At 42.8% G+C, this 27,959-nt stretch overlaps 1 protein-coding gene across 5 annotated transcripts; it reads right to left on the bottom strand.

The window, feature by feature from the left end:
* Window positions 1-73: 73 nt before the first annotated feature.
* Window positions 74-26,823, bottom strand: LOC131948083 (globin). 5 transcript variants are annotated; one of them, XM_059309587.1, is made up of 4 exons: window positions 26,749-26,823; window positions 4,867-5,113; window positions 3,297-3,522; window positions 74-2,522 (listed from the first exon to the last, which is right to left on the bottom strand). In XM_059309587.1, the coding sequence occupies exons 2-4, from the start codon at window positions 5,049-5,051 to the stop codon at window positions 2,376-2,378; spliced, it is 558 nt and encodes a 185-aa protein (XP_059165570.1). In that variant the 5' UTR covers window positions 5,052-5,113; window positions 26,749-26,823; the 3' UTR covers window positions 74-2,375. The 5 variants fall into 5 exon arrangements, with proteins under 5 accessions (XP_059165570.1, XP_059165568.1, XP_059165571.1 ...); XM_059309585.1 differs by lacking the exon at window positions 26,749-26,823 and adding an exon at window positions 18,806-19,095; XM_059309588.1 differs by lacking the exon at window positions 26,749-26,823 and adding an exon at window positions 18,959-19,091.
* Between the last annotated feature and the right edge of the window lie 1,136 nt (window positions 26,824-27,959).

Here is a 27,959-nt window from a genome sequence, read left to right as displayed (position 1 = left end):
CCCACTCATGATTTGTAATTCATAATTTTTATTTTTTTGCGAATATTTCCCATCAACCAAAGTAGACAACAAATATTAAACGATATGTTTATTTCTACACAAATTATGCGATACAAACAGTCGGTACAAGATTGAATTAGTAAATTGATAATACATTGTTTTTTCTGAAAACACAGACATAATGTAGTTAACTTGATAACACAAACATAATGCGGTAGGCATTTAATCACAGTCAATAAGTGCCAATCCATTCGTGACATTTTGTGTCAACTTTACCACACACAGTCACCTAACCACACCAACATAAAAACTACAAATACATTGAACTGATAGCTGCACTGATTGAAAAAAAAGGGACCATCACATTTTAGTGCTACATCTAATGACGAAATCTACTTCCCCTGTAACAAACAAACGTGGTTTCTGAAAACATATTGTACATAGATATTCTAAAATACATTGCAATATTCACACAGAGGTACATTGATACTGTTTCACGTTCAGTCCTATATCATCAATCGTGGTTGGTATACAATGACATGGGCGTGTTTTAAATCAAGGGCGGACCCTTGTTAATGTTAGCCCCACCCAAAGATCAACAACTTTTCATTCCACATCCAAGCCACGGAGCTAGGCCACGTAGCTAAGCTACGGGGCTAAGCTACGGAGCTAAGCTACGGGGCTAAGCCACGGAGCTAAACTACAGAGCTAAGCCACGCAGCTAGGCCACGGAGCTAGACCACGGAGCTAAGCTACGGGGCTAAGCCACGCAGCTGGGACACGCAATGTTTACAATAAAATCCACAGCAGAGTTTAAGAAAAAAATAATTAAAAAAGCGTTGTTTAAGTTCTTCGATGTTTTTCATTTATAGCTACATAAAAAATGCTTTGTGGGTCATGTTTACTTAACGATAATAAAAATTTTGATAAATGATAGATGGATTGCTACCTTGGATACATTTGTAAAAGTAATGATTAAAACATTGTTGTGCTAATCAAACTTTGACAACTATCTGTAATGGACATGACGAATTATTAGATATTTACTCAATAAATGTTTGACATCATCACAAGCTGGTATCACGTTGTAAGTGGGCAAATAAATATTGTGGGTATAGTTTTTTTTAAACTCTCCAAACTAGCCGAATTCACACGCTGGAAACTAAGGTGTATCTAAGGACGCTTTACATTGGGTTAGAGATTATACACATGCACAGTGTATTTAATTTCCTAAAGAACATTGACCGATCATGGTCATGTTACCTTTATGTTGAATCAACCACTAAATCACACACGGCTCACGTGCCTATGGGATAACACAAAAAATTAATACATTTTTTATTTATGTGTAAAAAAAGAAATATCTGGCCGTATATGAAAATCACAATAATCAGTCAGGAGACCTAAAACACAACTAGCCATGAAAGTCAGGGGACCTAACACAACTAGTCTTAAAGGTACTGTGATCTATCACAAAATAGCTAGCATAGTCAAAGAAAAAACAAACAATTTATACCACATTTATCTGACCATTTACATTCAAAATGTGATAAAAGATTGCCATCTCTCAAAGACACATTTGTTACATGTTTAGAGAACAACTCGCCACATATGAAAAGACCCACTTATGATAAGACACACTTGCCATTTATTAAAAGACACACTTAGGCCTATATTTTCAAAGACACTTTCCACATATTTTAACACAATTTCCATATATTTAAAGACACATTTTTCACTTATTTTAAGACACACTTTTCACATATTTTAAGACACACTTTCCATATATTTAAAGACACATTTTTCACATATTTTAAGATACACTTCTCACATATTTTAAGACACTTTCCATATATTTAAAGACACACTTTTCACATATTTTAATACACACTTTTCACATATTTTAAGACACACTTTCCACATATTTAAAGACACACTTGTGCCAAACACCACTTTAAACTTTTCTTTACACAAAATCAAATTGACCCTAAGAAAATAAAAACTCATATATTAATTAATTCAGCAAAAACGTGATTTATCAAAAAAAGTTTTCAATAATAATTGATGTAGTGTGTATGTACAGCTGCATGTCACTGATGCAAGGTATCGAACAGTTAGTTCTTTCCCTTGACTGAAACACTCAGTTCTTTCCCTTGACTGAAACACTCAGTTCTTTCCCTTGACTGAAACACTCAGTTCTTTCCCTTGACTGAAACACTCAGTTCTTTCCCCTTGACTTAAACACTCAGTTCTTTCCCTTGACTGAAACACTCAGTTCTTTCCCTTGACTAAAACACTCAGTTCTTTCCCTTGACTTAAACACTCAGTTCTTTCCCTTGACTTAAACACTCAGTTCTTTTCCTTGACTGAAACACTCATTTCTTTCCCTTGACCTCGTCCTCCGTCATCTTGTAGACAGCGTTGTGTGCGGTCAGCAGTTTGGTCCAAGCTGTCTCGATCTCGGGCGTGCATCTCTCACCCAGGTACGTGGTCAAGAACTTCAAGAACACAATCTTCAGTTTCTGGAGAGTAGAAGACGGTTGGCAACTTTTATATAGGAAGTAGCAGGGATATATATAGGTATACAACTTTTATATGGGTAGTAGCAATGATATATAAATATACAATTTTTGTAAAGGTAGTAGCAAGGTTATATAATAACACCTAGTGGCACCTAATGCACAAAGAAGGGTTGGCTGTGGGGATGGGAGGGGGTAGATCTGTTTGATTTTTTTAAAAATTATTTTCTTCCAAAATAATCCAGTAGTCCCCCCCCCCTCCCCAGTGTGATTGGTAGTGTTGACGTCCATGTGAACCAGCTTTAATGGTGGAACTATCTAGTACCTTATACACAACCCAGTAACATTTTGTTCCCTTGCTGAGTGAGTAGCCTCCCTTGTATACAAAATAGAAGCCACAGCAACGTTTTTAAAAAAAAATCAAAACAACAACCAGATAGCAACCTGATATGTCATGGTTATTTAATGACAACTTTACAGCTATAAAAACAGGACACTGAAAAATGGGTGTCTAAAAAAACACTTGACTGTTTGTAAAAGGTAGACTGAAAAAATGGTAGGCTGAAATAATGGTAGGCTGAAAAATTGGTACACTGAAATAATGGTAGGCTGAAAAATTGGTAGGCTGAAACATTGGTAGGCTGAAAAATTGGCAGGCTGAAAAAGTGGTAGGCTGAAAAATTGGTAGGCTGAAAAAATCATTTAAATGGTAGGCTGAAAAAGATGGTGTGACTAAAAAAAATGTGTAGACTGAAGTAGACGGGACAAGACTAGTACCTCAAAGTCATCGACCTTGATGCCCCGGCCGATGTGGGAGACGGCGATTTTCTGGACGAGTCCAACCAAGTTCTCGGAGTCCTCGACGTTCTCGACGTATGACGTAATGGCGTACATGACGCTCGTGGCGTGGGCCTTCAGTTTTGGACTCGACCGGAGCTCGGAGATGGACTTGCCCTTGAAGAGGTCAAAGTAGTTCTGCATGTAAGGGTAGGCGGTAAACAATCTGTGGAACAATAGTTATAAACAATCTGTGAGAATTGTGAGAAAAACCAGCTTTTACATCCATATACGGTTTGAATCAGTGGCATGGTGGGGGGGGGGGGAAGAAAAAAAAAACAACCCTTTAACTCCCCCACCCCCACCCGCACTCTCTCCCGTGGGCTCACAGTTGTTCACATGTCTTTGATAGTAGATATTAATCTCTCTGTCAAGGGTCGGTTCGTTGAGGCCCAAGTAATGTGGCATTGGTCTGAGATTAGGGTGGCGCCAGGGTTAATCCGGCTTTCTATAAGGCAGAAAAGGGGCAGAGAGACATAGATTTCTATGACAAAGCGCCCCCCCCCCCCCTTGAAATTAAACTATAGTTCAAGGTAATATGTAATGTAGGTGTTTATCTTCGAGATAATGAACATTTACATTTGTATAACAATATGACGTGTTCTTTCAAAGAGCACCACCCTCCTCCAAACACACACTCACACACACACACACACACACACACCACAGCGCTGTCTGGCTATAGGTTGACCTTTGGGGATTTCTGGCTTAGCGGGGAGGGAGGGTGGGGTAACTGATATCATTTTGTACCAGTTCATTAATGATTTTGTTTATGTCAAAAGTAAAAGCCGCATAAGCGTAGACTTTAAACGTGTGTGAAGGTGTTGAACTGACACACAACTCACATGTATCAAAACACCATGTTGTGTGTCCGACACTTAACACACCAAGATAAATTTGCAAATTAGATCTAAATCTACTGCAGACATGCAGCCGAGGTCAAACTAACTCTAGCAGTGAGTGTTTATTTGATATGTAAACTTTTACACAGTGAAATTTGTTTTCGGCAAGTATTTCACGTCACTAAGAGTCTGTACAATTAAAACAACTAAAAGTAAATACAGTTTCAATGGCTCAAGATAATGCATCCACCTGGTTATAAGTTCATCAAACTTTTGAGTAAAAATTTAGATCAAACCTTTTCTCACAACCATAGGGGAGGTTGTGACTTACTGTATGAAGAAGTTCATCAAATTTTTGAGTACCTATTTAGATCAAACCTTTTCTCATTACCACCATGGGGTAGATGGTGACTTACTGTATGAAAAAGTTCATCAAATTTTTGAGTAACTATTTAGATCAAACCTTTTCTCATTACTACCATGGGGTAGATGGTGACTTACTGTATGAAAAAGTTCATCAAATTTTTGAGTAACTATTTTGATCAAACCTTTTCTCATTACCACCATGGGGTAGATGGTGACTTACTGTATGAAGAAGTTCATCAAACGTTTGAGTAAAAAATTAAATCAAACCTTTGCTCACCACCACAAGGGAGATGACCACTTACTGTATGAAGAACTCCAGCCCGTTCTCTTTGACCGTCTTGCGATCCCCGGCCAGGGCCCATGTTTCCATAATCAGCTGCTTCTCCCTCTGGGTCAGACCCGTGGTGGGGTCAGGCGTGGGGTCATATTTAATAGCGGGTCTGGATGGGGCGACCCAGCTGATCAAGTACGATAGCAGCCCGCCCATGGTCGTTGGTTGTGTGTGGTTGGATGCTGGGACTTCAGGGTAAGTTAGGTACTACTTGATGTCTGGAATTAGAGGAGTTAAAGAAGGTTAAGTTTCATGCTTTAGACTTAAGTACAGATAACTCACAGTTGTGACAATATAGACAGTTCCCGACGTGACAGTATCACAATAGTTCCTAAGAGTGACAACATTTCAGTTTACTCCATTCAGCAATACAAATTAAGCCAGTGTAGGCCCATTCGCCAGCTATACCACATTTCAACAGTAATAAAAAAAAATCAATAAGGTTTCTTAATGTAATAACAAAACGTCCAACAAACATTGATGCCTATCACATTACGGTGTGTATGTGTGCTCTGACCTTGAGGTCTGACCTTGTGCTCTCATTAAGTTTATAAAACAAACAAGCTTTAATACGCGTCAAAAATATCACATGACCTCGTTATTTTTTTTCCTTACGCTAGAATTTTTTTTTTTTACAAAGCCATGTCTAATGATGGCAGCTCAGGCTTACAGCTGGTACATTTGTTGGTCTATTGTACACAGGAACATGTTGTGTAATATACTAGTGTGCTGTACACACGAGGGTGCAGCACACATGAAAGTGTGTAGTAACATGTAGACGTGTTCTACATACTTAAATGTGTTAAAGAAATTATATATATATATATATATATATATATATATATATATATATATATATATATATATATATATATATATATATATATATATACATGTCTATAATATGTATATAGATATTTACGTATATGTATACTATTTATGTTTATACTTTGTATATATATATATATATATATATATATATATATATATATATATATATATATATATATATATATATATACTTCGGGGTGGACGGCTAGAACACTTAGGTTCTGTACAAATAGTGTAGACTTACACAAATGTACACCTTACATGTCAGAAGAACACACTACTAACGTAGCTAACATGAATTAGTCAACTTATATCCGTCATTTTTTAAAGTGTACAACCTTTTTAGAATCTTTTACGCTGCAACACCTCACACCTGTTGGTGATATTCTAGTAAGAGTTATTCCCCCTGAAATTCCCGTTAGACAGAGTCGCTTCCCCTGATATTTGTTTTGGTAAAATCTAATCTAGACGGCGAAGTAGCGAACGGTTTCAGATGTTCGTTATTCACTGCCGCTGGCTTATGTTTATTTCTATTGACTTTAAAATCTGAGATTTAATTCGTTCAACTTTAATGAGGTTGTTTGTTTAGCTCACCAGCTTAGTTTGTTTGCTCAACGTGTGGCAGTAGTACTAGTTGAAGCTGTTGATTTGTTCAGTCTAAACAAAGTTTACCAGCATAACTGCCGCAAGATTTCTACCATCAAACCAGGCGGTGATAAAAACTACTGATATTCTTTCAATGACATAATTTAAATAATTCATTTCAGTATTGATAAAGTCCAAATAGTGAACCGTACTAATATTTTCTTGTTAGAATGTACGCAACAACACATACTAATTACTAAAGCTTTGGTTTACATTGTTTCCACTACACATGTTAGCCCATCTACTACTACCACACATGTTTGCCCATCTAAGAGTTGACTAGCTGAGTGTAAGAAAGAGGAGTCATTCTAGTTGTAAGGTAATGTGAGAGTCACAACTGAAATAATGGGAGAGTCACAACTGAAATAATGGGAGAGTCACAAGAAAGGACGCGGGGGCCGATCACCCGTGGAATAGATTAGCTTAAGTGACCAGAGGCGTAGCTAGGGGGGGGGCGGGGCGGGGGGGGGGACACATATGTCTCCGGGCGCCGACCTAGGGGGGGGGGGGGCGCCAAATTGAAAGTTTGAGGGGGGTGCAAATGAAAAGTTCGAGGGGGGGGGGGGGTGTGCAAATCGAAAGTTTGTCCCCGGGCGCCGGGAAGGGTCGCTACGCCTCTGTAAGTGACAGTCGTCTCTTTAGTCAGCAGGCATTATCAACTCATGACATTTCTCACATATTTGGCTCAGTTCTCAAACACCTTTCTGTTCCCAAGATTCCGTCAAATCTCTCAAACACCTTTCTGTTCCCGACATTCCGTCAAATCTCTCAAACACCTTTCTGTTCCCGACATTCCGTCAAATCTCGCAAACACCTTTCTGTTCCCAACATTCCGTCAAATCTCTCAAACACCTTTCTGTTCCCGACATTCCGTCAAATCTCTCAAACACCTTTCTGTTCCCAACATTCCGTCAAATCTCTCAAACACCTTTCTGTTCCCGACCTGACCTGTCATTACGTCAACTGTCAATCAAAGTGCCACATTAAAAGGCCTGACCTTGACCTTTAGAGTTTCTACATCAGGTGTCATGTACCTGACATTAAAAATTATGACATTTCCCCAGCCTGTTGACAGTTGCTGGGTACAACCTTGACCCCGGAAACATTTTTATTTCAAATGTCGGATGGCGCAGTTTAAAACTAAATTGGCCCACTTTGTAATTTCAGTGAAACAAATCGGCGCAGACCTTGATAATGGCGCGCTTACTGGTGGCATTTGTTGACTGGATGAATTGCCTTTAAATAAAAGTTCATGTAATGACACGGGTCAAAGGTCACGTCTGCTGGCTGTGAACTGGGCACTGGGGGAGAGGGCGGGGCCCAGGACACTGTCAACAGTTACCCCCTGGGGCAGAAAAGTGTTCTCTATAGGGATCTGTTTCCGGGTGTTGCGTCATACGAAGAAGTCAAATTTGGCAACTTAGCAGTCATGTATATATTACATTTGTGTGTTCATTTCCGGGTCTTACATCATTGGGATAGCTCCAAGCAGGAAAACGGCATTCATATAAATTAGGGTCAAGTTGTGTCACTATTTATGGACACTAGACGCGGTAATAATGGTCTGTATATGGCGATTTTAAATTAAACAACATATTTGATTTGAAACATGCACACACACACACGCGCGAATAGTAGAAATGTGGGATGATTCATTTAGCGTAGTTGCTGAACACACATGCATCGTTGGTCAGGGGAGACTACTCCTAAATTATCTGAACGAAGTGTTTACAATTATGATTAAACCTTCTAGTTTATTACAGTCTTTGATTTAAATTGGATATTAACATGCAATTTAACGTAAAATATTTTCTCTATAAAATAATGCTAATTTTAATGCTACATGTAGTTTCAAAAATAGAAAAATAACAAGTCCGATTCAAACATGTACAGTCACAAACATGGCAAACAGCGGGTTTGAGTGCCGTGTGGACATGATATGAGGACCTGATACAACTTGTGTTTAACATTTTATGGCGCGTCTTTTTATAACAAAACTTTAGAAACGTATGTAAGGTAATCAATTAATGCCCCTTTCAATTACATTTTTTAATTAAAAACTAATCAACCTCAGACAAAACAAACACAAAGAATGAATACATACACTTTAATTTGTGAATTTCGGACATTAGATTGCAAATAAACGGCCAAAGACAGTAGTGAATTAAACATGCTAGACTAATACAGTATATTTAAACATTCACACACACAAAAAAACAACCTCTAGAACTTACATATCTCGCATTATTCACATCGCACACAGAACTTACATATCTCGCGTCTAAATACGAAACATCCGGTACACTGCCATGCCGGAAGTTGGTATTGACCGGTTAGTTTTTCTCCGCGCTCTGTCACATCCAGTCCAGGTTTTTCTGTAGCAAGTCTAGACACTATCGACTTGATTGAACAACATCCGGTGGCGGGAACCCCCCCCCCCCCCCCCCCCAGCCTCACCCCACCCATCAGCCCTTTCATGTATTAATTAGAATTCACTGGTCAGTCAATCAAATAAGAACAGGGGAAGCAATCGATGCTACTACCGGAAGGATCAGGATTCTGGGGAGGAAAAAACCCAACAAGATTATAGAAAGCCGATTGACCAAAGCAGAACTAGCGTCTTCGAGACGGGGTTCTGTGAGGGGCTTAAGGATTTAAAAACTAAATATAGAACGTTGGGCGTAATGCGAATAGATGATCGGACTATGACGCGATGGCCCTAATAGGAGGGGGGGGGAGTTGTACGGTGGGTAAAGGGGAGAATATCTGAGACTGTTATAGGATTTCTTTCCTTTACGGCACAGTGTGTATCTTGAAAATACTTAAAGTGAAAAAAAAACTTGACCCTAAAAGAGATATTAAACGTGATATTTGACGTGGCATTTGACGTGACACTTGATGTGACGTGATACTAGACGTGACATTTTTACAAGATGTCGCACTTCACGCGACACCACAGGTGACATTAAATGTGACATTAAATGTGACATCAATTGTGACATTAAATGTGACATTAAATGTGACATTAAATGTGACATTAAACCTGGGTCTCAGAACTTAATTTGCCTTCCGAGTCAACTCAATCCACAACAGTTTAAAATGACAAACGAAATGTCTTTCCTAATGCTCTCACGTTAATCCGGGGTAAACTGATCTAGACGGAGTAAACGGGTCTAGAATAGACGGAAACAAAACGTAGATCTAGACGGAGTAGACTGAACACATGTATAAAATGTAGATCTAGATGGAGTAAACTAAACAGGGTAATAAAATGTAGATCTAGTCATTGATCATCTGCCCACACCCCAAAAGTGTACCCAGACCAGACTAGGATCATCAGCTGACGTATGGGGTGAGTTGGGTGTAAATATTTTTACTGTACATGTGGGGGGCAGAGAAGGCAGCAGTTTTACAGCGTCTGGTTTAGATCAAGCGTGTCAAAAAGCTTGTTAAACATTTTGTTAAACATTTTGTTAAACATGTTGTTAAACAGCGAGTTCAACAGCTAGTTAAACAGCTGGTTAGACGTATCAATAGAGAAATTACAGGTAGGGTTGGGTAATCGTAAGTAACAGGTAGGGTTGGATAATCGTATGTAACAGGTAGGGTTGGCTAATCGTATGTAACAGGTAGGGTTGGCTAATCGTATGTAACAGGTAGGGTTGGCTAATCGTATGTAACAGGTAGGGTTGGCTAATCGTATGTAACAGGTAGGGTTGGGATGGCACTTCCAGCGGAGTCGAGTTGTAGACATGTGTTGTAAATGTAAGATGGTGATAAAACTGCTCGTATTTCAAAACAACACAGAGAGACGGAAAGCTCTTTGAGTATGCTGCTTTATGAGATTACTATACAAACGTACCAAATTCTGAAGGTTCTTAAAAACTGAAAACCGGAAATCGTTCAAAAGTAATTAGAAAACTACAACCGGTATCTAATACTTATGGATCTATATGAAGTTTCGCACTCCTAACCAGTGGCGTAGCCAGGATCGTCTCAAGGGGGGGGTTCCAATTTTTACCCGGGGACAAACTTTCGATTTGCACCCCCCCCCTCAAACTTTCGATTTGCACCCCCCCCCTCAAACTTTCGATTTGCACCCCCCCCTCAAACTTTCGATTTGCACCCCCCCCTCAAACTTTCGATTTGCACCCCCCCTCATACTTTTTATATATACCGAGGGGTCTATGGGGGGGGGTTATGACCCCCCCTAACCCCCCCCTATGCCTACGCCACTGCTCCTAACTGAAACGTTTCGGTATTTAAAGTAAACGGCGATAAGGTACAATGCCACTTCCTGGAAATGAGTTAAAAGTTGAAAGAAACCTACGTGTTGGATTTAATACTTACATGAAATGGTACTGAAATCAGACACGTAGAGACCCATTCCCAACGCCTTTCCTCGTTTTTGTAGCTAAGCCTCTAATTGAAATTCAAGCCAAGTTAACGGGGTAAAAACGGGTTTCGAAATCTACGTGCTAGACTGTCACAGGTATTTGTTAGACTGTCAAAGGTTTTAGATAGACTGACACAGATACTTGCTACTGCAATAACCGTGATCCTGGCAAATCTCTGACCCACTACATTTTAGGAGCTCACGTATCTGAGGAGCCAAATGTTTCAAGTTTTATCGCCCAAAAAAATGCTGACCTGAAAAAACACAGGTGATAAGTTCCAGTCAGAAATTAGGTTCATTTTCACTTCCGGTATCTGTCTGCTCCACCAATGTGGGCTACTCCACTCAATATTATGTGATCCACTGCGAGGACAAACTACTCCACCATTCCACTGCGAGACTGCGCTACTCGTCTATTGCATGAATGTGCTGCTCCACCAATCCACCGTATGAATAGACTGCTCCACCCATCCACCGTATCAATAGACTGCTCCACCCATCCACCGTATCAATAGACTGCTCCACCCATCCACCGTATGAATAGACTGCTCCACCCATCCACCGTATCAATAGACTGCTCCACCCATCCACCGTATGAATAGACTACTCCACCAATCCACCGTGTGAATAAACTGCTCCACCCATATAATGAGCTGCTCCAACCATCCACGGCAATAATGGACTGTTCCACCCCTCCACTGCAATAACAGACTGCTCCACCCCCCCCCCCCCCACTGCAATAATGGGCTGCTCCAACCATCCATTGCAATAATGGACTGTTCCACCCCTCCACTGCAATAATGGGCTGCTCCACCCCACTGCAATAATGGACTGCTCCACCCCACTGCAATAATGGACTGCTCCACCCCTCCACTGCAATAATGGACTGCTCCACCCCACTGCAATAATGGACTGCTCCACCCCTCCACTGCAATAATGGACTGCTCCACCCCTCCACTGCAATAATGGACTGCTCCACCCCTCCACTGCAATAATGGACTGCTCCACCCCTCCACTGCAATAATGGGCTGCTCCACCCCTCCATTGCAATAATGGACTGCTCCACCCCTCCACTGCATGAATGGACCGCCCCACCCAATCCGTCGAGCCAAATCTAAACGTGCTTACAAGAGATTTTCTCGTCTGAGCCTTGTAGTATTTGCTCTCAAGTTTTCTTTTAAAAATCAATTCAATCGAACGCTTCATTCACACACATCAAACTTGGAGCGTTAACTAGAAAACATGCTATAGCAGGGGACTGGGCACATACGTGTGGATCGTGGGGTGAAAATATGGACAGACAGCAGGCAGACAGCTTGGTAAGAAGACAGCATGAGAGACAGCTTGATGAGAAGACAGCAGACAGACAGCTTGATGAGAAGACAGAAGAGCCTACTGATTAACATAAAATCATCTCGAAGAAACATCAAATCATCATACACAAACATCAAACCATTATGAAGAAACATCAAATCATCATGAAGAACCATCAAGACAGCTTCAAAGTTTGGAATTCACCGACATAGAAAAGCTGTGCACTGCGGTCTTCATCAACACGTCGGTAAATCTGTTTTCACTCGCTCGGAAAATTAGAACAATTAGCGAACCGACGAAAACTTTTGGCATATGGGGTGGGGGATGGGGAGGGTGTGATGGGGTGGGGCTGTCTACTTCAGGCATGTTTCCTGCTGTTTGTGGAAGTCTTTACCTGCTGGTTCCCCCCTCCCCCCGTTAACTGGATCAAATGACGAGAAACATGGCCACGTATGTACATGCCAACACAACAGGAAACGTAAAGATTTAAATGGCTTTCAAAAGTTTCTATAGGCAGACAGCTAGGATAAAGCCTGCAGGTTTATTCTAGACCAAACTTCACATACATACATTAAGTTATATATGTATCAAAATATTGTTTTCGCGAGTATTTTTCGCTACCTAACCCTAATCTTGGTTATAGGCATAACAGTAATCTTAATCTTAATCCGTGGCTTAACTTTAGCCCTAAAGCTGACCCTAACAGTGAGATCAGCTGAAAAACAAATCCTGGACAGGATGGTGTAACATTTGGTTTGAAACATTTATTTTTTATCGTCATCTTTTCCAGTTCGTACCCAAGATACACGGTGCGGATGAAGTAGAGTTGATCTGTTTCACTGACCTATGCATACAATGGGATAGTGTGGTCAGGACTATGCCCAGTCGCATATTTCCCTAAAGTTGTTCGGGTACCCAACAGAGCTGGGTAGTCTCAGGGACGTCATACAGACTCGAACCGGTAATACGAACTCGAGTCCTACCGGTTAGCAATCTAGCGCTCTATCTCTATGCCACGCCTTGCCTTATTTCTTTTTTGACCAACTAAAACAACTCACTGACTAGAAAAATGGGAAGACAAACACAATAAAACTACTCACTAAGCGGAGACAAACACAATTAAACTACTCACTGAGGGAAGACAAACACAATAAACGTACTCACGTTTTGCTAGAAGGTTTATCCACAAAGAGAAACAAGGAAGATAACCCCGAGTCTAAGAAACCAAGGGAGCTAAACTCGCCCGTTAGATACATACATCTGTGTATGATGGTCGGATTTACGATAAGAAACTCGTGCCATTCCGCTAGCGTGTTCTGGTTCTATCGCTACACTAGATAAGGCAGCCCTAGTGCCACCCGCCCCCGCCCCACCCCCCGCCCCACCCCACCTGACGATTTAAAAAAACCCTCACTAAAAGTGCATCCACTCAAGAATCGTTGGATCTACGTGCTAAGAAACAGATAAGAAAACTAGAAAAACTAGAAACATGTTTTGGGAGGGGTTGGTGGCTGGTATTTTTAAAAATTTATTTACTTTTTTTATTTAACAACAACAAACAAAAAACCATTGAATTTTACAAGTTGATAAACACTGTTTAAACAAATCGTTAGCAAGTTATTTTTTTACCAGCGTGCTAATGTGATTTACGTCGCAATTATTTTTGTTTATGTAAGTGTTGTTTAAATGGGTGGGTGGGCCGTCTGGGTGGGTGGGGTGTGTGGGTTGGGTGGGTTATGTGGGTGGGTGGAGTTTGTGGATTATGAGGGTGGGTGGATTGTGTGGGTTATGTGGGTGGGTGGATTGTGTGGGTTATGTGGGTGGGTGGATTGTGTGGGTTAAGTGGGTGGGTGGATTGTGTGGGTTATGTGGGTGGGTGGATTGTGTGGGTTAAGTGGGTGGGTAATTTGGGTGCTAGAGTTATCTGGGTGTGTGCATTATTTGGATGGGTGGTAATGTGGATGGAGAGGGGGGGGGGGGGCGGGGGGCGGGGGGCGGGGTAGCTGTATTAGGCTGGTCAAGTGTCGTCTACAGCTGATATATAACACTGATACTGACCTGTGTAGTGGATTAGAATGGCACTAAATGTTTATAAGATTTTAAGATCAACGAACTATTTTGTTTTTTCAAATCCTTTCATACTGAGGCGCCAATGTGGGGTAGTTCAGGGTAACTCAGGGTGTCAGAGTGTGGGGTAACTCAGGGTAACTCAAGGCTCAGGGTATTACAATGTGGGATAACTCAGGGTGTCACAATGTGGGGTAACTCATGGTGTCACAATTCAGGGTAACTCAGTGTGGGGTAACTCAGGGTGTCACAATGTGGGGTAACTCAGGGTGTCATACGGTGGGGTAACTTAAGGTAACTCAGGGTGTCACAATGTGGGGTAACAAGGTGTCACAATGTGGGGTAACTCAGGGTGACAATGTGGGGTAACAAGGTGTCACAATGTGGGGTAACTCAGGGTAACTCATGGTGTCCCTAGGTGCGGCAATGTATTTTAATAATCGGAGTTTGTTTTGTTTTCTTCTGTCTCAGCTGCTTCAAGTGTATTAAATCGCTGTTAGAAACCTTTTGGTAGGCATTCTGTTATGACTGTTGAAGACATCCACGCCACTATAGACATACACGCACACTGCACTATTAAACACGCCACATCATCATACACATACACTTCACACCGTTGCATACACATTCCATAAATACATCACACACTCGCACATACACATACAACACATCTCGTTTACAAACACACGCACACCCATACATACATACACACCAGCTACACAAACACACACACACACACACACACACACACACACATACCAACACCACTTACACAAAGACACCTACTAAGACGAAAGACATGAATCCACGAACGAAATATCCCCGAGTGGAGCCAAAGAAAAAAAAAATCTGGTGAGTGAAAAAAAAAAAAAATAAATAAATATTTACGTTTCTTTATTAGCGAGACTTAATTAGCTCACTAATCGTACGTGTCAGATGGAGCCGTACCGTTAAAACAACGTTAAAACTTTTGGGTGCGGGCACCCCTAGTGTCACTCAATCTAATGGACAGTGGTAGTGGCGGCTATAGCTTTCACGCACGCAACCTATTCGTTCAATGTTAGCATCGTCGATAAATCTAGCAGTTTGTAGAATAAAAATGAAACCAGCAATCCTTCACAATTGTAAACAAGCTGTGGGGTGGGGATACGAGGGGTAAAATATCCCCCCTCCTCCCTCCACTAATTAACCTAGGTCAGCCAATGATAGTTAATTAGATTAAACACGGACCCATGACCGGGGGAGCGGCGGACGCCTTATTCAAGAAGCTCCTACCAACAGTCAGACTAGCGGGTGTTCCAATAATTAGGTGTTGGCAGTGGCGTAGCGAGGTCGGGTGTCACCCCCCTCCCAGAGGCGTAGCGACCCTTCCAGGCGCCCGGGGAAAAACTTTCAATTTTCGATTTGCACTCCCCCCCTCAAACTTTCGATTTGCACCCCCCCCCCCCTCAAACTTTCGATTTGCACCCCCCCCCCCTCCACCCTTGTCGGGATTTGTCAAATTTGCTCTTAAGAGACTTTAACACTCGAATTAATCACTTAACTAAGTGGAATTATCATTTTTCTCAATATATTTTGCTATTTTTTGCCTTGGTGACACCCCCTAAATGGTGTACCCGGTGCGGTCCGCACCACCCGCCCCCCCCCTCGCTACGCCACTGGGTGGTGGACTCACATTATGTAATAGAAACTGAAATTGTGGTGTATTCACATTATATAGCTACCTCGAGATACGAGTTTAATTCGCTCCGTAACATTGCTCGTATGTCAAAATGCTCGTATCCATAAGAAATTTTCTCCATTGAAATTTATTAAAATACAATTAATCCGTTCCCAAAAATGCCACCCGAATTGTTTTTTATACTTTTTTTTTAAATAAGAAAAGTGCATATAAACACGGCCAATATTGTTTAACAACATAATATTGGAAAATGCAGAGAAACTGGTTTTATAAGGTGCAGTTACCTTGGACATCAGCCGACTTGAGCTTGTGTAGGGTTTAAAAGATATGGTGTCGGAGCTTAACTTCGTTCATTTATCACTGTTAATGTTAAGCTCTTGTGATCACTACTTTTATTCACTTGTTACACTCTAAACCCTACATCTAATCCATATACTTAACGGAGCTTCAATGTCAATAACAAAATTGCAGCAAAATGCTATATATAAATATAATGTGTAATTTCTTTTGCATTTCGTTGCTGCTTTTCTCTTGGCCTATCTTTTTTTTCGCCAAGCTTTCTTGGCTTTCCTAACTCTACCCCGCAGGTCGTAAAAATAAACCTGTCCTAGATGGTTTATTTTTCCCTCCCTTTCAGAATGTTCCGGAAATAGTTAGGTAAGTGTCTTTAGATTCCTCCGATGCACAATCAGTAGCAACTTTTTCGAAGCGTTTATTTTCCCAGGAACCGTTAAACCAGCTTATCCGACCACTTGTATGTCAAAGTTCGCTCGGATCTCAAAGCAAATTTTAGCTCGCTCAACTGTTCGTAAACATCTCGTATGTCGAAGCACTCGTATGTTGAGGCACTCGTATGTCGAGGTACTCGTATGTGGTGGCACACGTATGTCGAGGTAGGACTTAATATGCTAAAAAATGAATTTTTTGTGTACTTCCATTTTAGACTAAAAACTCGAATGTTTTAAAAAAAATATTTTATTTTAGAAACTAGAATTGCTATGTACTAATTAAAGTATTCATTCAAAAAGTCTATTAGATTGTGTTTGCCCAGTTATCTTAACAAGCAGCTTTTAACAATGTGTGTAATGGATAGCTTGTCAAAGAAAAAAAAAGTCAATTTGTGGGGAGGATTAGCTGTGTGTTGGCCGTCTGTGGTGGCAGCCGTCATTGCCAGAGACGAGTTGGTTGGGGCGGGGTGGAGGTGTGGGGGTGGGGTGTGGGGGTGGGGTGGGGTTAAGGTGTGTGTGTGGGGTGTTGGGGAGTGGGGTTAAGGTGTGTGTGTGGGGAGGGAAGGGTGATGGTTACCACTTAACAATTGGAACAGACATCCAGACATTCAGGACAAAAGTGTGTTCTGGAGAGATTTCCAGAAGTCACTGGAACATGGCTAAATATGTGTGTGTACGTGGGTGTATATGTGTTTCTGTGTAATGTAAACACAACTACAATTTCAACTGTTGTTTCAACCCAAGTTCTTCTTCACTTTATGCAATTAGGTGATGAAGACCTTCAGTCGAAACGGCAATTGTAATTGTTGTTCTGTTTTATGGGGCATATGTGTTTGGTGATGGAGAGATACAAATTTAAACTTTCTTTAACTGAACAGGAACCAGATTTTTATCATTATAATTAATGTGCACCAGCAGCAACCTAATTAATTATTTGTGCAGTTTTTTTTTTCTCACGTTAAACAGGAGACTTAAACTTATCAAAATGTTCATCCATCTGTCAGCTTAGAGCTGGTCATTGTTTTATCCACACCAGATGTGTCGGGTTTCAGACACATCCTAGTACAGTGGTCATGTGGGCAGTGGTCATGTGGGCAGTGGTCATGTGGGCAGTGGTCATGTGGGCAGTGGTCATGTGGGCAGTGGTCATGTGGGCAGTGGTCATGTGGGCGTGGTCATGTGGGCGGTGGTCATGTGGGCAGTGGTCATGTGGGCGTGGTCATGTGGGCGGTGGTCATGTGGGCAGTGGTCATGTGGGCGTGGTCATGTGGGCAGTGGTCATGTGGGCAGTTGTCATGTGGGCAGTGGTCATGTGGGCAGTTGTCATGTGGGCAGTGGTCATGTGGGCGTGGTCATGTGGGCGTGGTCATGTGGGCGGTGGTCGGGTGACCGTGGTCGGGTGGGCCATGGTCGGTAGGGTATGGGCTGTGGTCGGGTGGACGTGACAACATGGTCTACGGATGAACGGACAAAGCGGGTGGACGTGAAAGGCTACGGTGGACGGCTGGACCAGTCATCGTGTGGACCAGTTAACGGACGTAAACTAGAGGTCACTGTATGGCACAATGCTGCTAACTGCGTGGTTACGGTCCGCGTAAATCTAATCCACATTGACGTCACTTCCTGAGGTCGCTGAACTGTAAGACACGCTGTAAAGACAGTGATCGATGGACCGTGAAACGTTTGTGTTCATTAGGTTAATTAATCCATTAATTGTGAGAGCGCAGCGATGATTGCTAGTCGCATACAATTATGAGGAGAAAATTAAAGGTGTGACATCACCTGAAGGCCAGACACCTTCATCTGAGAGGTGGAGGCAGTAGCGTAGCGAGGGGGGGGGCATATGTCCCCGGGCGCCGACGTTAGGGGGCGCCAAAATGGGTTGGAAAAATAAATTAAAAGGTCGAGGGGGGTGCAAATCGAAAGTTTGAGGGGGGTTGCAAATCGAAATCTTGATGGGGGGGGGGGGTGCAAATCGAATGTTTGAGGGGGGGGGGGGGTGCAAATCGAAATCTTGAGGGGGGGGTGCAAATCGAAAAGTTTGTCCCCGGGCGCCAGGAAGGGTCGCTACGCCTCTGGGTGGAGGGGGGGGGTTGTGATTATAAGCGAGATTATAGACATGGTTATTGACTTCGTTATAGACGTGGTTATAGACACGATAATAACAAATTTATAGACTTAGTTATTGACTGTACAACCAATGACCAGTTCTCCTAACCAAAAGCTAAACCACAGATTGTTTACTTACGCGTCTGTGTGTTTCCCATGGTAAACTCGAGGCTATCCAAAGCTGCTTTGCTGTGCTAACACAGGACAATCTCGCTGTGCTAACACAACACTATCGAACCACACAATGAAAACACTAATCCTGACGATTTTACTACTTTTCCTTTAGATTTACCTCGATAGCAGAAACTGTTAAATATTCATCCAGATTTCTATCCGACTAATCTATTGCACGATAGACTGGGATTGTGGTATCCTGGACCGGTCGCTTCACCTCGCCAGCCCCAGGTAACTGCCATCTCACCTGTCCCCTCTTACGTCAGCTGTTGCCCGAGTGACCTACTTAAGACCCCAGATGTAAAGCACATAAACACGTTTAAAACAATTTACAGGTAATTATGAATCCACACTCCACAGCTTCGATTCACAAATAATCCGCTATGTGTTTTCAACAGCGGACTAAGTACAATTGATTTTTTTATTTGTCGAACTTTGGGGTGTTGAAAATCATAGATCGATAACTGCACTAGTAGGGGAAAATGTGACACAATACGATGTCTTACCACACTGTCTCAACATATTTGTGTCACCAAGCTGTCTCACCAACCTGTCTCATCACACATGTCTCACCAACCTGTCTCACCAAATATGTCACAATACTTGTCTCACCAACCTGTCTCACCATACTTGTCTCACCATACTTGTCTCACCATACTTGTCTCACCATACTTGTCTCACCAACCTGTCTTACCAACTTGTCTCACCAACCTGTCTTACCAGTTATTACCGTCCCAGCCATCTACCACACACTAAGACCAACGTCCAAAGACCCAAATACCCTCCGCACCATCATTTCCCTCCCCCCCCCCCCAACATTAAGACACCCCCAGCACTAATGAAGCCAGCACTCACCCCCTCATTAGCCCACCCCACCCCGCTAATTGACCGTGATGTGAGCAAGTATCATGGCCGAGAAATCGACCTGTTTGGTCAGATGGTCGGGGAATATTGACCAGATGGTCGGGGAATATTGACCAGATGGTCGGGGAATATTGACCAGATGGTCGGGGAATATTGACAGGATGGTCGGGGAATATTGACCAGATGGTCGGGGAATATTGACCAGATGGTCGGGGAATATTGACCAACCGGTCGGGGAATATTGACCAGATGGTCGGGGAATATTGACCAGATGGTCGGGGAATATTGACCAGACGGTCGGGGAATATTGACCAGATGGTCGGGGAATATTGACCAACCGGTCGGGGAATATTGACTAGATGGTCGGGGAATATTGACCAGATGGTCGGAGAATATTGACCAGACGGTCGGGGAATATTGACCAGATGGTCGGGAAATATTTACCAGACGGTCGGGAAATATTGACCAGATGGTCGGGTTTGTTGACAGTTTGAGCTTGTCCTTATTGGGACATTGTCGGAGGAGGGAGAGAGGGAGAGAGAGGGAGAGAGAGTGGGGGATAGATGTAGTTTGAGCTGATGGATTGAGGGAGAGGGAGGGAGAGAGGTTAAGTTTGAGCTGATGGAGAGAGGGGGGAGAGAGGGAGAGTATTTGAGGCTATGGAGAGAGAAACAGAGAGAGGAAGTATTTCGGTAGATAGGTAGGGGGAGAAAGATTGGAGGTGATAAAGAGAGTATAATGATGGAGTTAATGGAGAGAGAGAGAGAATTTAAGTTGGGGGGGGGGGGGGGTGAAGAGAAGGAAAAAAAGCTGGAGAGGGAGAGAAATAAGTTGACGAATAGAGAGAAAGTGCTTCAATCTAAGACGTTTAAATAATCTAAAGACTTTTGTGCGACTAAAGGTCTATATTTCTGTGTCTGAAGGTCTTTATCTCAAGGTCTTCTGGTCTTCTGGTCTAAAGATCTTTAGGGTTTCTGTCTGAAGGTCTATGTCTAGAGTTCTGTTGGTCCAAAAGTCTGTAAGTCTAAAAATGTAGGTTTCAAGGAAAGTCATTTCCAAGATTTCTTTCACACAAAGCAAGAACTCCAGAGATCAATTCTTGTGATCGATTGACTGATTTGATTGATGTGATCGATTGAGTGATCGATAGATTGGAGTGCTAATGATTCTAACGGGACACGAAGGTCCCTACAATAACGTTGACACTGAGATAATTTATGTGGTGTCAGAGGTCAGCTGCCTGCTACCCCTGACGTCAGGTCACCGGGTTATGAACGTCAACAACTGGCAGGAAAAAATTGGTTCATTTCCTGGTCACTGATACTAAACATTCATTACCCTCCACACTCCACTCACACTCCACTCGTTAACTTACCCACTCCACTCAATTACAATCACCACTACACTCAATACTATTCCCACTACCATCAGAGCTCCCACGCCACTCCACTCCGAACCGTCCCACGCCACTCTACTTTGTACAATACCCACTCCACTCATAACCGTCACCACGCTACTCATCACGACCCTCACTCCACTCTGTAGATCCTACCCTGTATCACGTATTACCGTCACCATGCCGCTCATTACTTTTCCCAAACCACTCCACTTACCACCACCCCACTCCACTCATTACCGTCCCACGCCCCTTACGCCCGTCCCAACTCTATATCGTCCCCACTTCTTGTATTACCGCACTTTAAGTTAAATAGTTTGTTGTTTTTGTTTTTAAATGACAACAATTTATCTAAATCTAGGTCGGTGTAAGCTGATATACCTCGAGAATTTAGAGAATTATTTTTGTCTTGAACTAAATAAATTTGCTACATTTTATTTTGGTATTTTCGAAAAAAAAAAAGAGAATTCGATGTCGCTCTGTAATGTAGGCTTACTGATATAGTAAACAAATCTATTAAACTTTATTTAGTTTGCGTTTATGGTTTTATTCACCCTATAGACTGGCGACTACAGAAGTAATAAAAATAAGCGCCCCACAAGAAGTACATCTTGGCGCCCTACAACTAGCACATTTTGTTGCCCAACATGAAGTAGCACATCTTGGCGTTTACGTAGTTAAACACAAGGTCCTTTGGTGTGACCACAAGGTCTCTAAATGTGACAACAAGGTCTCTAAATGTGACAATAAGGTCTCTACATGTGAGAACAAAGGTCTCTAAATGTGATTACAAGGTCTCTAAATGTGACCACAAGGTCTCTAAATGTGACCACAAGGTCTCTAAATGTGACCACAAGGTCCTTACAAGAGACAATAAGGTCCTTACAAGAAACCACAAGGTCCCTACATGTAAAAACAATGACCTTATTCTGGACACGTCAGCTCAAAAAGTCGACCTACAAGTTCGCATTAATATCGAGTGTGGTGGCTTGACTCGAGATTTTCTTTCCAAAAGACGAGGTATTTTAATGGCAGTCCCAGCAGAGTTTCTTCCAGGCGAAGCCCCCCCCCCCCCCCTCGAATTTTTTTACCGCCCCCCCCCCCCCCCCCCCCGAAAGAGATCAAATTTATATAATTTATATAGAAAATATATACTTTTAACAGTGTCCGCCCCCCCACCCCGAAGAAAGTCTACCGCCCCCCCCCCGAAAATTTCAAGTGCCCCCCCCCCCGGAGAAACAAGTCTGGAAGAAACACTGAGCCCCAGTATTCTGTGTTACCTTCCAACCGTAAGCCAGCATTGTCTGTCTTCCGGCGGTTTAATGCTAATCCTAAAACCAAACTAATTATCTACCTTGTGCGGTGAGGGGAGGGGGAGGGGGGATTTTTACGGAGTTTATTTCAACGTCTCCCACGTAGTAGCTTTCAAGGCCGTGACCTTTGCAGTTTCAGTAGTACAACAGACGTCACCTGGGCCTCGACCTCTGACCTTTGACGCGTGAGAGCCGCGAGGGTTCCAGACTATCATCCTGCTATCGTTCCGTCTGCGACTCACGGAGTTACGGCCCATTAAGGCAATTCCAGATTGTTTATTTGCTTGTTTGTGTGCTAGAGTTAAACTTTACAGACAATCAGTAATTTCCGATGGTCGGGACAAAATGCGGAAAATCGGGAAAAAATGAATTAATTGAAACGATTTTTGGACAATGTCAGTACAGTAGGTGGTGGAACTGTGACACCTGAAATATAGGTCACATCTGGTGTGTCGTATCTTGTGACCTTCACCTTCACGTTATCTGTCAGATAAACGGTTATGTAGACCACAGCAGAGCCGGCCAAACCTCGAGTGTACTTTGTACTGTTAAAATTAGAGTCACGTGCTACCTAGGTCATTGCTGTAACGTGGGGATTACATTCTGAAGGTGTGTCACGTAGCAAGTGTCACGTCCCGTTAAACTTGTAGCAAGTGTCACGTCCCGTTAAACTTGTAGCACGTGTCACGTCTACGTTAAACTTGTAGCAAGTGTCACGTCCCGTTAAACTTGTAGCAAGTGTCACGTCCCGTTAAACTTGTAGCAAGTGTCACGTCCAGGCATCTCAACGGGGGGGGGGGGGGCTCTCCTCCCAGCCCCCCCCCCCCCCCCAAGAAAGTCTAACGCCCCCCGAATGAGATTGAATTATATAGAAAACGTATACTTTTACTAGTGTCCGCCCCCCTTCCCGAATTATGACGTCTGCCACCCCCCTCCCCCCGGAGAAAAAAGCCTGGAAGAAACACTTGTCCAGATTACACTCCAACCATTTACCATTAACCTCGACCCTAACCCCCACCCCTCCCACCTTGCCCCTCCCTAAACACTGAGACAAAATACCAAGTACAATGAGATAAATCTCCAAAAACAATTGAACAAAACCGCATACATAATGGGAACAAAAAAACAACTGACATGCACAATTATTTCTCAGACAGCCCGCCATTTTGTTTCTGTCAAACTGACGTCTGCCAACTTTGACAGACGACAAAAATATTTTTCCACAGATCTGAAGGTGACCGGCTTTCTGCTACTGAAAACTTGACAACTTATAATTGTAAAAATATTCCAGCCCAAAACGTCACGCACTCGAATACTTCACGTTTGCTGCAGTAAACAAACACTTGCAGGACGGGTCCTAGTCGATTGGGGGAGGGGGGGGGGGTCAGATCTATACTGTAGACAGGTTGTTGTAGCGAGTAGACAGCGGGTGGCTGTTGATGATCATGTTGGTGGTGGTGGTGAGATACTTAACATCCAGTCAACTGGTGACCAGTGGCGTTACATGGGGGGGGGGGGTAGGGGGAGGTCTGCACCATAATTTATCCAGTTAAGATAACAAAACAATAGTTGGAGAGGAGTGGCATTAAACCGAAAATGCAAAATTGTTGTGAGGTGACGCCCTCGGTAACCGCACAGTGCGACACCCGCCAAGTGACTCAACTACGGCTGAGCTACATCAAAACGTCAGATGCTGTCCAGCTGTCCAGATAAATGAAAAACTCATCTCCTGTCCAGCTGTCTAGTTAAATGAAAAGGTCAGGTGCTGTCCAGTTGTCCAGCTGTCCAGAAGTCCAGATAAATGAAAACATCAAATCCCACCGTTGGCGCCCGAGGGTTTGTTTACGGGGAAAGGGGGGGGGGGGGAGGAGGGTTATCTACTAATGGGGAACGTCATTAAATATCTGACGTTTACAATATATAGAGCATTGTGGTTTTAGTTTACATCCAATTAAATTACACAGCTTGCTTTAATTTGGTTTTAAATTCATTACTAATTAGGCCTAACACGTTAGTCTAATAATCAATGGGGGTGGGGCCAGGGGGAATTCACATTGGCCACACCTAACCATCGAGCCTTGCTAATGTTTCACTTCACACTTCTACCGCCCCCCCCCCCCGAACGAGATGGATTTTATATAGTATACTAGTGTCCGCCCCCCCCCCCCCCCCCGAAAATTTCAAAAGCCCCCACGGAGAAAAAAGTCTGGAAGAAACACTGAAAACAGCAACGATTGTCATTCGCTGTAGATCAGGTGGATATGGTTAATCGATGAGAGATCGATGAAGCCTGACTGACATCCCAGCCCCCACACCACTACGACCACACCCCTACCACCACACCACAACCTTCACACCAAAACACCACTACCACCACACCACAACACCACTACCACCACACCACTACCACCACACCACTACCACCACACCACTACCACCACACCACTACCACCACACCACAACACCACTACCACCACACCACTACCACCACACCACTGCCACCACACCACTACCACCACACCACTACCACCACACCACTACCACCACACCACTACCACCACACCACTACCACCACACCACAACCATCACACCAAAACACCACTACCACCACACCACACCACTACCACCACACCAAATCCACCACTACACCACCACTACCAGCACACCATCGCACCACACAACACCACACCACACCACACCACCACCACACCATTACCACCACAACCACACCACTACCACCACACCACTACCACTACCAACACACCACTACCACCACACCACACCACTACCACCACACCACTACCACCACACCACCGCATCACAACCACCACAACCACCACAACCACCACTACCACCTCACCACCACAAAATACCAACCAACCACCACAACTCTAGCAATAGTTAGGTTTATCTGCAACCATCTCGCGTCACAGCATTAGCGTCGAGTCTCCATGTGTCATTTGGTTGGAGTCACGGACTTTCAAGCGCGCAATCTGCGCACCCATTCATCACGGCAAAGGTCAACCACACGTCAGATATTCCGTGAAAAATCACACCCCGTTAAAAGCCTTGATCCCCCCCCCTCGTTATTATCAGAAACTCAGCCCGCGAAAATAATTAATTATGCAACTCATTAACTTGATCGTCATTTAGTACGGGATTAATTGCACATTACCCTGGTTTAAGTGTTCGTTGTAAGAAATCTTTACTTTTACTGGCTCCATCACCAATATAATCACCACCATCACCACCATCATCAACAACATTACCACCATCACCACCAACTTTACCACCACCATCATCACAATCATAAACATTACAAGCATCATCACCAACATTACACGCATCATCACCAACATTACAAGCATCATCACCAACATTACAAGCATCATCACCAACATTACACGCATCATCACCAACATTACAAGCATCATCACCAACATTACAAGCATCATCACCAACATTACAAGCATCATCACCAACATTACACGCATCATCACCAACATTACAAGCATCATCACCAACATTTATCAACACACGGGTTGCCAATCAACTGAGGCTCACGACATAATTCAAACATTGGTCTAATTTGCAGAGCTATATACATATACACAGATCTAAATACATAGACACAGAGCTAAATAGACACAGAGCTAAATACATAGACACATAGCTAAATCCAGAGATATAGAGCTAAATACAGAGATACAGAGCTAGATACAGTGACATAGAGCTAAATACAGAGATACAGAGCTAAATATAGAGACAGAGCTAAATACAGAGATACAGAGCTAAATATAGAGACACGGAGCTAAATATAGAGACACAGAGCTAAATATAGAGACACAGCGCTAAATATAGAGACACAGAGCTAAAGACAGAGCTAAATACAGAGAAACAGAGCTAGAGACACAGAGCTGAATATAAACCTATATCACAGGTAGGATCTATATGAGCCTATATCACAGGTAAATCCAGCCGTCTTGCAAGAAAAACAATCCTTATCAATTTTCAACATAAGAAGGCAGACGTTGTTTTTTTTTTTAAATTAAATTTATGCAAAACCGTAGTTTCAATTTATTGGTAGAACACACCCCTGAGATGACGTTAGGAGACTATACCGTGTTCTCTCCTGTGTATATTGACATGTGTATGTACGTTAAGCGGTAGCATAACAAATCGTGTATTTACTTATTCAATCAACTAGGCCTACGGGAAGGCTTTATTGACATCGAGCCTTACAATTTTAAATCTGTTTAAAATAAATTTATAAGCCACATTAAAAAAAAAAATTAAGTTACATTTTTTTTTTAAAAATGAGAGAAGCGAGCCTACCTGTACGTCCAAGATGATCTATCCCAAGTCACGTGACATGCTGTCCCAATCTCCGCTGGAGACGATAACGGCCCCACCCCTCCCCCACCCACCCCTCCTCGCCCCACCCGCTACGTGCCGTGCCCCACCCGCTACGTGCCGTGCCGCGGCGGACAAGAACAAAAAAAAAAGGCCACATTTCTCGGTCTATTTTTATCTCACTGTCACTCGGCCAGCTGACGCAATCGCCCAGAGGTCAGCCGTGGACCGGTCAATCAACCGGTCACGGTTCAGTGGCCGGAGGGAGCTTACAATCAGGGTTTCTTTCAGGCATCTCTCCTGATGGGTACTGCCCCTATTACCCCCCCCCCCCACTGCCTCTTACGAACGCGTCCTACACAGCCCCCCCCCCCCCTTATCTAAACAAAATTTCACAAAACTGTAAATAATTATCGAGAATACATACAAAATACATACCGCCCCCGTCCCTACCCGGAAGTTTCAGGTTCTCCCCCCCCCCCTCTCCTCGCCTGGAGAAAAAATTCTGAAAGAATTTCTGCTAACAAACACGTCGCATTCAGCCCACTCCACTACCGTATAATTAGGCTGTTGTCGCTGTTTGTATTTTATGATTCGGTCGAATTCAGTGGGTAATTTGCGAACCACTACCTTATAATTAAGTTGTTTATATTTTCTGATGAGGTCAGATTCAGTGGGTAATTCGCGAACCACTACCGTATATTTAAGTTGCTTATATTTTCTCGACCTAATGATTCTGTTCGCTCTTGTAATTTTTTAAAGACTGCAGACTTCGTGTATATACAATTTACTTACAGTGTAGATGTCTATATTCGGATTATCTTGTTCATTATTTTGTAAATTTTGCATAAATAACCCACCCATAGTGGGTTTATCGCACAAGAAAATTATGGGATTAATTAACATATTGACAAGGCAGCAATCAACGTAAACTGAATGAAAGACTCTATGAGCTTAAGACGGGTTGGAGCTCTGGCAACTGAAGCTTTGATCTACCTGGTCATACAGGTGTCAGGTGAGTACACAGGGTTGGGAGATGGCAGGTCTAGGGCATTTCATTAGACAAATATCATGAGGGTCTAGGGCATTTCATTAGACAAATATCATGAGGGTCTAGGGCATTTCATTAGACAAATATCATGAGGGTCTAGGGCATTTCATTAGACAAATATCATGAGGGTCTAGGGCATTTC

The sequence above is a fragment of the Physella acuta genome, unplaced genomic scaffold (genome assembly GCF_028476545.2).
Source record: "Physella acuta isolate Inbredline_101_S28 unplaced genomic scaffold, ASM2847654v3 ptg000622l, whole genome shotgun sequence".
Taxonomy (NCBI): Eukaryota; Metazoa; Mollusca; class Gastropoda; family Physidae; genus Physella; species Physella acuta.
This window is presented reverse-complemented; position numbering and strand designations above follow the sequence as displayed.

Excerpts from the sequence above, each read along its gene's own strand:
- LOC131948083 (XM_059309587.1), bottom strand. The coding sequence starts at position 5,051 with ATGGGCGGGCTGCTATCGTACTTGATCAGCTGGGTCGCCCCATCCAGA. Across the intron at positions 3,523-4,866 it reads GGGCTGGAGTTCTTCATACA|ATTGTTTACCGCCTACCCTT; the intron begins GTAAGTGGTCAT and ends ATTGTTCCACAG. Across the intron at positions 2,523-3,296 it reads TCAAGGTCGATGACTTTGAG|AAACTGAAGATTGTGTTCTT; the intron begins GTACTAGTCTTG and ends TCTACTCTCCAG.